The sequence below is a fragment of the Daktulosphaira vitifoliae genome, unplaced genomic scaffold, assembly GCF_025091365.1.
Source record: "Daktulosphaira vitifoliae isolate Bord-2020 unplaced genomic scaffold, ASM2509136v1 Scaffold_2, whole genome shotgun sequence".
Taxonomy (NCBI): Eukaryota; Metazoa; Arthropoda; class Insecta; order Hemiptera; family Phylloxeridae; genus Daktulosphaira; species Daktulosphaira vitifoliae.
The window spans coordinates 25,920,199-25,933,178 of NW_026099573.1; the positions used below are offsets into that span (position 1 = coordinate 25,920,199).

The 12,980-nt window shown below is 24.6% G+C and overlaps 1 protein-coding gene across 1 annotated transcript; it reads right to left on the bottom strand.

Annotated features, from left to right (window-relative positions):
* Nucleotides 1–355: 355 nt before the first annotated feature.
* LOC126897462 (procathepsin L-like) lies at nucleotides 356–7,395 on the bottom strand. Its single transcript, XM_050671070.1, has 8 exons — nucleotides 7,242–7,395; nucleotides 7,082–7,175; nucleotides 6,754–6,903; nucleotides 6,048–6,167; nucleotides 5,839–5,972; nucleotides 5,433–5,568; nucleotides 878–1,038; nucleotides 356–702 (listed from the first exon to the last, which is right to left on the bottom strand). Exons 1-8 carry the CDS (start codon nucleotides 7,256–7,258, stop codon nucleotides 489–491), a joined length of 1,026 nt encoding a protein of 341 aa, XP_050527027.1. The 5' UTR covers nucleotides 7,259–7,395; the 3' UTR covers nucleotides 356–488.
* Nucleotides 7,396–12,980: the final 5,585 nt, after the last annotated feature.

Genomic DNA, 12,980 nt, shown 5'->3' on the forward strand with positions numbered 1-12,980 from the left:
AATTTTACCATGCCGATAAATAATCTTTACATTATAAACTTCAAAAACCCTTTCAAAAGTCTACCGCGTCAATACTTTTATTTATGTATGTAAAAACATAAATAGTTTAAATGATAAATACTATATTACTGATTGGTTACTGTTAGAAAATTTATTCATTTGGGATTAAAAAAAAGTTTTTATTTGACATTCAAAAATGATTATGTCAGATGATGTAAAATAAAGGCTCACATTTCTAGAAATTGGATTTTAGTTATGAAAAAATCCACTTGCTCTATCATAAAATGAAAGCGTCTTTATAAACTCAATGAATATCAAGTTATATAGTTAAGTGACTATAAAATAAATACATTGCTAATATTTACTTTAATTTTATTATTATTTTTGTCCTAAATTATTCATTTTAGCATACAAATACTGTATTGATTAAAACCATTGTTTCAAAAATAGAAACTACAATAAATCCTTTGGGAATAGATTTTTAGTAATCAATGTTGTTTTGGGTCTTTTATCGTAGCATAGGCTGCGTAGGAGGCTATTGCGCATTGGTTCCTTCCACGAGCCATATACATATAGCCATTATCACCCCACAGAGAACTCCACCAGTTTTTAAGTATCCATGCGTTTTTTGTATAGCCTATTAACAACATAGCGTGATTAACATACGTAGAAGAACACATTGGATCATCATATATTCCAGATCTGCAAATAAAAATTCAAGCGTGACGTTTAAGTAGATATAAACAGTTTTTATGATAAAATTAAACATATTTGAAGGCTTTTGAATCCAATGAATTTCATCTAAACATACCATAAATTGTTAAAGTTTTTTTTATCATTGTTTTTATTATATATATTTGTTATCTAAATTTCTTACGAGTATAACTGAAAAGTTTTCGGACTTGCATTGACTGAAACACTGACGGGACCCACAAGAGCAACTGTTGCTTTCAATGCATGTTCATCAAACGGTGGTAAGATTGACCATGAAGATATCTGAAGAATAGCTTTGAACTTTCTAAAATGACATAAAGTCTCCTATATTTCAACAACATTTATTTTAACAATTAATTCTAAATAGGATAAAAGCCAGAGATGTATGTTTAAAATTTGGCACTCGTTCGTTGTCATATTAGAAATATTCGTAGGAAAGAATGCCCTGTATTTAGTTATTAACATTTATTTAATTATAAAATTTTACCTTATATTACTTGTTAAATTAATTTTTTTTTTAATACTAACATGAAAACATTATTAAAAAACATTTGGAATTGTATTATATATATAATGATATAATTTGGTATCATTTTATTGATGATCTTATAGTGTCACTTCTTAATGTTTATTAGAGATTGAATGATGTATGATCAGGCTCATATTATGAGAACAATGGCCTGAGCTAGTTTTATAATTTTTTTTTGTATTTGACAGTTATTTTTTGGAAAAGGAAATTTTTTATAGTAGATTTTTTTAGATAGGAGGGGGGTCGGGGCCGGATTAAGACTTATAGAGGGTAGTAATTTGAGATGGGGCCCCCCTATGGAATATATCACTGCCATAAATAAAGTAATGACTAAAAAACAAAATCCAAAAATACTGTAACTAATCCATGACTAGGCTAGTAATATTTGAAATTCCTCGGGGCGTCCGTTCCCTGCCCCCAATCTAGGTTAATAGGGGGGTATTTGATCTGTTATAGGACCACTTCTACTAATGAAGTAAATGAAGACTTAAAAATTGTTGCGGCCTTCTCGCACAAAAATAAGAGCATTGAGTAAAAAATACAATTTTAATATCACTTATATTACGCTATTAAAAATGGTTCGTATTTTAACAATTTAAATAGTTAATAAAAACATGGTTAGTCCCCTGCGAACGATTTCTTTTAAAATTATATATTAATATATGAATGTGATTGAAAATATAAAAAACATTATTTAAAAATTAACAAATATTGTAAACGCAATACAATTATGTAAACTAAAATTAATTGAAAATCCTGTATTATTGATAGAAAAATTTCATATAAATTATATTCTATGGCATGCATTTTGTCTTTTTATGATAAAAAAGTTTTACTGTGATTAAATTTTATTCAAATTGTGTCATCCGTGTAAAAATGTTTATAAATATTCATTTAGTGTTTATATTATCTATGTCAATTAGAAAAAATTCTACTCAATAAATTAGTTTCACCATTTTTATAAATTTTCATTGAAAAATAACTTCGTATATATTATATTTGATTTTATATTTTGTAAAATTGTGTTTATAATACGTGTAAAAAAGTTTTAGTGCTGCCAATCATATTTATAAATAATTAGTGTTCATTAGAAATTATCTAAGACCAGGTACGTTTATACTTTTTCTTTAAATTCAAAATTATGTCATAATACTTCAAGTTAATTGTAATTTATTTTACAAAATGGAACAGGGAATTAAAGTAAGAAAACTCAAACAAATATTAAAAGTTTTTCATTACTGAATTTAAACACTTATGCTTGAACATATCTGTCAATATATTCCACCTAAAAGATCATTTAACATTTTTAAAAGATTCAATCATATTACGTTGTTTATTACTATAATCATAAATGACGATAACTATTTACAGTCGTTATAAGTAAGATTCGATTCTATACGAACTATATTTAAATATACAAGTTAATAAGAAAAAAGTTTAATCATGTGTCATTTGTTAAAAATGTCTTTTTGTAGACAGTATTTATTTTTAAATAAAATAATAATTTTATTACAAATTTTATTTTTTTATAATAAAAATTTAATTTTAAATAAATAAAAATTATTCAGGTTACGAATTTATAAAAAAAATTATTTTGTATCTTCGAGTTTTAATTATAGCCAGTAATTAAAAACAGTAAATACTTGTTTAATTATTTTATGTAGAATTTTAATTTATTAAATAATAATTATTAATTTTAATTATAGCTTTCTTTTAAAATTTCTAATAACCCATTTAAAGTTTAATTAAAAAAATTATTTTATCCATTATTTGAGTGAACGATTAAAACTTAAAGTTAAATTTAACTTTCAATAAGTAATATTTTTATGTCTGGCTAAACATTTTTTAACACCAATCTTAATTGTTTTTTTTTTTAAATAAAAACCAATGTATATAGCTTACTTTATGTTAATTCTTGACGAATAATGTGGATAGTGAAATAGTTTTTATTGTTTACAGATCAAGTTATTAAGGCAATATGACTTCATTTTCGAATTTTTCTTGCACTCAGCAAGAATTAGATCAAAATAATGACTATTTTCCTGACCAGCCTATGATTAGATTAAATTATGGTCGTGAAATAATTTTAATGGAACTGTCACAACTTGATAAGATTATCGATAAAGAAGTGATAGATACAATCGAAATAAAAAACGTTGAATTGGGTGAATATATGATGAAACAGTGTGAACAAAATTTACATTGGTTTTCATACACATATGATAAAGCATTACAAAAGGGTAAAAAAAAATGCGTTAAAAAAAGTGATTTACAAGATGCTTATGAAAAACCAGTTAATGAAAAGTATAATAATTATAATTTATTAAAATAAGTTAAAATGTAGAATAGTTACAATATTTTTTCAATAATTTCATAATTAAAAACTATGTTAAAAAAGTTTTTTCTTTGGAACTACACTTTTATGAAGTTCCATACAACATGCATGGATAATTTTTGATTCTCCAATGATTTATACAAATTTTTAGCATATTATATCAAAATTCCACACTCGTACGTTATTAACCTGCATATTAATATTATCATACAGATATGTAGGAATTTTCGGATCATTTCTCATAGTACAATTATCGAAAAATAATTATACATTATATTTATAGTAAAATATAATTTATAAAAGAAAGAAGTGCAAATTATATTATTTTTTGGGTAGTTATGTAAATAACTTTGTAATTATTTCAAAATGTACCTTAAAAATAAATCATCATAAATAATTTTTTTACTGATTTCACAAAATCATGTTATTGAAAATTAAATTATTTTTATTATTTATAAGTTATTATTAAATTTATGTTTAGTTATAGTGGTGATGATAGACTATCAGAAGTCAGTATGTCCGAAGCTAAAATACCTGATGTGGTAGATTTGACAGTAGTTGATGATACTGATATCCCAGTTGTATATCACAGCTCATTCCCGACTCAAAAACATAAAAAGAAGGAACCCCTTGGAGAATATTCTCTGTTTAAAGCTTCAAATGAAAAGCAAAAGGAATTCTCAGTGTATACAAACAAAACTATTGATTCGGAAAAAAAATCAGAGTCATCTCGTAAAGAGTCGAATACCCGTTTCAATTGGTCACCAGCTTCAAATGTAACATTCCAAAATTCAAAGAATCAAAATTCGACATCAAAATCATATTATTATGTTAATAATAAAGAAGATAGGAAACGATCATACCAAAACATGTATTTTTTGGCGTCTAATAATCAACACAGGAATAATTATGTAACGAAACCTGAAAAAGAAGTAGTTTCTAAAAAACAATGTAAGTACAATAACTACTTGACGAACCCTGAAAAAGAGACATTTGCTGAGAACAAAGAAAAAAAAAAAATAACATTTTCTTCGTATTTGAAAGAAAAAATAGTTAATGGTGAAGTTGATGAAAGTCTAACGTCAGCAGCATTAGCTTCAAGAGCACTGATAGATCATTATCACAAGAAAAACTTGAAAAGCCAATATTTACAAATAGTGCGAAGTGGAAGTACGGCAGAAGTTAACGATGAAGAATTTAAAAATATTATCGAATCGTTAAATGTATATTATCCACAATATGCAAATATAATCATAAAACCTGTTGAGGAAGAGGGGGATAATAAAAACGCGTGGCAACCGCCACCGTTGCATGTGCGCATAATAAAAGATTCAACGGCCCAATTAATTTGGAAGTCTCCAGATCCTTCATCTAATTTTCCCATTAAACAATATATAGAATCTTATGAACTTTATATTGGTTATAGAATAAAACCATCTACAGATATTGGCGAATGGATACCTATGGGAAAGATTCCAGCAACATTCAATTCAATGTACTGTGAAATAGCAGGGCTTTTAGGTGGACGCGTATATATTTTTACTTTAAGAGCAATAGATAATATAGGTAAATTCAGCCAGTTTGGGCTCAAAGAATTGGATGTTTCAAATATTTAGTCTCAAAATCATTGAATAATTTTATAATTTGTTATTATATATTTTAATTTTTTATTGAATATCTTTGCATTACTAATGATACTTAATAATTAAAATATTTTTACTTGCATTTTGTCTTTTGATAAAAAAATATTTATTTATTTAATTAAAAAATATCATCATTAATTATTAACAATGAACTAATTAAGAACTTAATAATATATTAATAGGAGTAATATACAATAGTTATATATATTACCTTTGCTTTGTATGTATAATCTATTCCTTGCATAATACCTCCAACTCTTTTAATGTACTCTAAAGTATTTCTAAACGATCCTCCAGAGCAACCTAGATTCCCATATGCAATTGAACAATCAATAATTTGTTGTGAACTGTTAATAAGTATTAAAGATTGATGTAGTATAAGCTTTTTAAATAAAAAAGTTGTATAATTAATATTCAATTTGATTAAGTGTGCATATATTTTGGTTACTAAATTCATTTAAATATTTTTAGAATTTGTCTCTAATATTCAACTGTTATTCTTGTTATAATTTTATTCATTTTCGCATTTTTAAAGCAATGTTTATAGTGTAAAACTTAAGACTTTGTGCACATAATTTTCAAATAAAATTGATAAAAGTGTAGACCTAAGTATTCACCTTAATGTATGTAACTTGCCAGTTTCTTTAAAAAGTTGACCTTCTAACATACTAGCGATGCTAAATGCGTAACATGCTCCACAATCTAGTTGATTCCAAGCAGGAGTTTTAAATCCTTTATCCCGCCAATCAAACTATGCACATAATTTTATTGTAATTATTATTATTTTTTAAATTTAAGTTATAATGTACATTTTTCGAATAAATACCTCTTCAGGAAGTTGTGTGACATTATGATGTCGATGAATATTTGATATTACTACTTTTTTAGAAGCTGGTAGTTTACTATGAGAGAGCCTTGTGAAATGTCTGTCATACATTTTAGGAGGCTATAATTTAATGAAATAAAATATAAATAATGATGGATATGTTGCAGAAATATATACATATTTAATATTAATTGTCCTTAATTACTTATAATAATAAGGAAAAATTAAATTATTTTTATAATATTCATAACTTAACTCATTGGAACTTAATTCATTTATATATTAAACAAAATCAATTGAAATTTTTTATAAAATTTATAATTATGTTGAATAAACTTATTGGCTGCATGTAATTTGCATTAAAAACTATTGAATAATATTTTCAAAGCTCAGCAAATCAAATATAAAATAGAAGACATAGACTAATTAAAAATTATCAATTTATAATTAACAACATAGTAAAGCTTTCAATAGTTTTTAAGGTACTTGATGATGAAATTTTTATTATTTTTCATCTGATTGTTTAAAATTAAGTGTTATGAAAAATAATAAACGTAAATTTATAGCAACCAAATACGATCACTAAAAAAACTATCATTAGAATAAAAATAAACGTAATTGTAAAATATCATTTTCGTTATTGAATAAAAAATAAAACCTCTGGTAAATTAATATAATTTAAAATACACCAAGTCGTTAAGCTCACCATATCAGATAAATGATTAAGATATAGTGTATAATTGTGTTTTCCATCTTTGGCTTCATCATTATGTTTCTTGGTATGATGAAAATTTTCTTCCCATACTAATCGATGATGTATTTCCTTTGTCCTTGAGTAAGTCTTATTATGTGTATCCTAAATTGTAGAAATAAAATTAAAAAACACATAATGGTGAAATTAATATCTTCTCAGTTTTACATCGAAGCTATGAATAACGCAATTTGGATATCATATAATGATAAGCAAAAAATATTCATATAAGAACTATAAATAATTGTTAGTTTATTTCGAAAAAAATTTTTTATGATTTTACTTTAAAAATATTCCAGTGTAAATCTAATTGAGGAGTGTATTTAGCTTTTAGTGTGTGTCCCAAATTACAAAACGCCAATAAAAGAATCACACGTCTAAATAAAATTTAAAAGGTTTTAATGAAAATTAATAATCATGTAAAAATTAAAGGAGATACTAACCTGAGCTCATTCCACATATTATAAAATAATCATTAGGATTAAAAATTAATTAAATAAATATATATATATAACTTAAAAAAACACTATACATATCCATTTAGCATTAGACTTCTAACGTTTGTGCGACGTGTTAAAGTGTATTGGAAATGTCTATTGTAATTATTGCTCAATATTATTGAAACAATAATATTTATTATTGTTATTGTTAAGTACTTAATCTAGTATAAATGCCTCATCGACTAATTTTTTTTGTAACAAAAAACAGAAGTTGATTTTAATTTAATGTGTAAAAAATATATTGATTATAATTTATATAATTGTATAAATAGATAGTATAATAAAAAATGTATGTAATCTTTCAAAAAGAATGTCTCTTACTATGAAATTTTAAAAATACTTTTGTATTGAGACATTTATTTTTCAATAGGTAATAAAAAATTATATTGTCAACTATTTACAATGCCACTTGAACTACAGCTTTTAATTAAAAAAATTTTCGGTTAAAATTCTTGCAGAAATTTTTTTTTTATTATTTTCCAGAAGACTATAAAATATGAAACATAAGTCGAGAAATGTTATGAACTATAAGTAGGGTATTCGAAAAATTGCTTACACATCATTTTCATAATGCGGAACGTTTATATTCATTATTATATAACATATTTAACGTAAAATTTGTGTAGATTTAAAAATAAATAACTTTAATAATGTGTTGTAATCATTTAACCAGATACAAAAGACTTACTAATTTACAGTAGACTGATATAACTAAAATAATATTGTCAGCGCCCTCTAGCCACATTTAGATTTTTAGTTACACACTTGAAGGTTTTTAAACATTTAGGCGATGTGCCTTTTTAAATATTAATATATTCTTTCACATCATAGAACGGACATTAAATTTCTTTATTTTGATTAATAAAAATTCAATTTTTATATTTATTTTACACAAAATTTTGTCTTAATTATAATCCAGTACGTAATCTTCTTATCGTCCTATCTACTCATTGGCATTGGGTGAATGGTGGCCACAATTAAGAAGTGTCAAAATCAAAAAAATATCAACCAGTTATGTACTATCCCCCATCTGATTTTGACAAGTTTATAAACTTTTAATCCAGTGATATATTTCGCATTTTTTTTTTTTATAACCTTTTATAGTTTTAGACTAAATTAATGACATATTTTTTATTATTATACGCATTACGCAGGCCACTTATTAAACCCTATTATAAGGTGTGTAGTGCAACTTTGACAAATCTAGATTTTAAAGATCATCCAAACATAAACTTTTCATAGTTGATGTTAGGTGTATACTAAGTTTTCATACAATATATGTTCACTTGTGATATTTTAACCTTCTTCATATCGACCAATATCACTTTTAACGAGTGGCTAAACTCTTAGAAAAGCTTCTTTTAAAGCGCCTCAAACCTTTAATAGAAGAAAAAAAATCTCAAACCAGATCATCAATTTGGTTTTAGAAACAAACATTCAACTATAGACCAAATTCATCGTGTAACAAACGCAATAAGTAAGGCGTTTGAAGAAAAAAATTATTGTTGCAGAGTATTCCTTGACATAGCCCAGGCTATTGATAAAGTCTGGTATAAAAAGGTCTGCTTATAAAATTGCGTGAAAAACTACTAAGCTATTGGTGAACACTATTCGAGTCCTATTTGACTGAAAGACAGTTTCAGCGTCATACATGAAAAAGCTTGAACTAATTGGAAAAATAGAGCCCAAATTGGTCTATGAAGTAGTAATAAATTATTACTAATAATTGGAGACCCTCAAATCAAAGGTAATATAAAATGGTTTAACATAAAAAATAATCAAATTAATATTGCTTTTTTATCAAGAGATGCTATTATTGTTTAAAGGACGATCACCTTGATTTATAGGACTGTATACAGTTACAGATAGATTCTTATAATTTTTTCTATTCTTAAATATAATATAACAATACAAAACAAGCAGTTTGTATTATTTATTCAATTAATGTTTCAATTTAATTTATAAGTATTTTAAATTATTAATAAAAATTATGTGTTAGTAAATTAAAACTTAACAGTGAATGTATTGTAAAAATATTCTATGTTATTGCTAATTTATGATCAATATATTGTCATTAATTAAAGATTCTTTTGATTAACATATTTAATTTAATAAATATAGATAGATGTATGTTAAAAAAAGTATAGATGATATCTGACAGTGATTAAAATAACTATCATAAAAAACGCTTCGATGCAAATCTGTAGATAATGTTTAATTTTAAAAATTTATAAATTATTCAAAAAGGAACTCTTATTTCCTTATTTATATCCTGATTATAATTTCTTAGATTTAAAAGTATAAATTATGAATAAATATTTATTATAACAATTAAATAGAGAATGAAATTGATATTTAATAATTTAGTTTTGTAATTTTTAAAGAGAAATAATAAAAAATTATAAAGTAGATATTAGTTTTACAACATGTATACAGAGTGATTTTTTTATCATAACTCGCTCAATTACTTACAGAGTAATAATAATTTAAACTTTTTTTTTATTATTATTTTTAATTATACATTATTCTTGAATTATGAACTATGCAATACTTTTTAAGTTCATCCCTTATGCCTTGTAAGGGTGTCAACTTTGTTTTTTTAAATGAAAAAAACATATTTTTAATTTAAAAAAATTTTTGAGTTTTTAATTTTATAGTAAATGGCATTTGAATTTTTTATGATATTGCAATTGGTTTTTTATGATAACAATATTCGCAGCTACATAGCATTGTTATTATCAATGGTAGTAAGGCACATTGTTGTGAGTTCATAAATACACTAACAGACTATATAAAAAGTATATCTATTTATAGTCATAATTAATAATAAACAATCCGTAACTGTGACAGCGATGTCATAAAAATCATTTAACTATCTGCATTTGTAATCCCTTGTGTATTATACATGTATATTAACTCAAAAATTTGAAATTTTAAATGTTTATATCTAATAAAGGAATAAAGTTATATTAATAATTCAAATGCCATTTACTATTAAATTAAAAACTCAAACATTTTATTAAATTAAGAATATGGGTTTCCATTTAAAAAAACAAAGTTGACACCCTTATAAGGATGAACTTAAAAAGTATTGCATAGTTAATAATTCAAGAATAATGTGTAACTAAAAATAATAAAAAAAAAAATATTTAAATTATTATTACTCTATAAGTAATTGAGTGGGTCATGATAAAAAAATCACTCTGTATAATAACCCTATTATTAGGTATATTAAAATTAATCAAAATACAATACCAATATTTTGAACACATTTCGAAATATATCTCGAAATTTTTTCTTGAGAGCTGAGAAAAAGTAGTGACAGACACAAAAAAAAAAAATTCATCAATGTAAAAATAATACCTTCTCAGCTTCACATTGAAACTAAATATAACCAAAACGATGTACAAAAACTGCAATTTTGAATCTTCTTTTTAAGCAAGTAAAGTGTCAGATTTTGAAAAAAATTCTATCAAACAAAAGGAAAATATTTAAGGTTTTAATATAAACAAAAATTATTTTAATTCGTTNATGATAGTGATTTTAATCACTGTCAGATATCATCTATACTTGTCCCATCTATGCCTCGTCCACACTGTGCCTCGACCCCACTGTGCTACCGTTTTTTTTTTAAGAAGTTATTGTGGTTTTAAGAAAAAAAAGTTTAAAAAAATTAGAAATTTACCGATTTAAAAAATCGTAATTTTTTGGGGGATTTTCCTCATTTATAGGAAACAAAGAAATTTTTTTCAATTTTTAAGGGCAATGTTTTCAATTAGATACTATTTATGATCTTTTGACGTATTTTTGAAAGAAATTGATCCGGTGAGAACAGAGAAAAAGTTGTAACGAACACAAAAAAAAAACCCATAATAGTAAAATTAATACCTCCTCAGCATCGAAGCTAAAAAAATACATTATTTAATTTTCGTAAAAAAATATACATAAAAAGTGTTTGAATTAATGTCACTGAAATATAATTTGAACTTGACTTTGATATTAATTATCTGAGTAATACGATAGATAATAGATCAAATATATTCATATCCTATCACTTTTATTTCAATTACAACAATGCACTATTGTTTTTAATATCGTTCATTGACACTCATTAAACCCGCATCGAAGCTAAAATGTAAAATATAAAATCGAGAATTTTCATACAAAAATAGCATTCATTACTTATTTTCACCATGAATACAAAATAAAGTCCGAAATTTTTTTTTATAATAAAGTATATTACATTATCTTTAATTTAAGATATATATAAAAGTGTCAGAGTTTCCAGAACACTATCAAAATTTAAGTTGAAAAAGTTGATTTTATGTGAAAAAGTTGTCATTTTGAATCCCCCTGTGGGCAGATAATGGGTCATATTTATTAAAAAAATATAAAAAATATAAAAAAATATAGGTAAAGACATCATGCATCTATAAAAAAAATTATATTGATTTAGCCATTTTTAGAAAAGTTATGGCAGTTAAAAAAAAATGGAAAAAATGTCGAAAATTAGCGATTTTTAAATTTATAATTTTTTTGGAGATTTCCTCCATTTACGGAGAACGAGGGAAATTTTTTCAATTTTTGAGGGTAATGTCTTCGACTAAATACGATTTGTGATCTTTTAACGTATCGTTGAAAGAAATCGGTTCGGTGAGAGCTGAGAAAGTGATTACAGACACACACACAAAAAAAAACTACAGCATAGTAAAACCAATACCTTCTTAGCTTCGCATCGAAGCCATTAAAAATAATTCAGCTTTATATTTGGAAAATACAATAATTTTTTAAAACAAAAAAATCTATTTTTTCAATTATTTACTTTTTTACTTTAATATAAATTTCTTTTATGTATACCATGGTAAAAAAAAGAACTAGTACTTGCATTCAACAAATAAATTTCAATCAAACAAATTTAAAAAAAAATGGTAGCACAGAGGGGTGGCGGCACAGTGGGGTCGTGGCATAGTTGGGTCCAGTATAGATGCTATCTGACAGTGATTAAAATCACTATCATAAAAAACGCTTCGATGCAAACCTGTAGTTAAGGTTTATTTTAAAAAATAAAATTTGTTTAAGTAGCATATTTTTGAATATGGTAGCCATTTGTGCATAGAAGATAGGTCGTCGGTATAAATTTTTTTTTTCATTTTATAGTACATAAAATAAGCTTTAATTTGATATATGTTTAAAGGACGCAGTATTTCCGGAACCTTTTTAAAAATTAAGTTGAAAAAGTTATTTTTTGTAAATAAGTTACAATTTTAAATCCCCCCTGTGAGCAGAATAAGTGTTAGATTTTCAAAAAAAAATGATATCAAATGAAAGAAAATTACCTAAGGTTTCAATATAAAGAAATATTATTTTGATTAGTTAATATTTGAAAAAGTTATGGCAGTTTTAAGTANAATATTATTTTTATTTGTTCATTTTTGAAAAAGTTATGGCAGTTTTAAGTACAAAAAACATCCCGATAAAATGTAATTTTTATCGCAAACATTACATTTTTTTTTAATTTTCGACAGCCATTTGCACATAGAAGACAAGATGTCGGGACAATTTTTTTTTTCATTTGATAGTATATAACATAACCTATGATTTGATGTATGTTTAAAGGCTGCAGTATTTCCGGAACATTTTCAAAAATTAAGTTGAAAAAGTTAGTTTTTGTAAAAAAGTTGC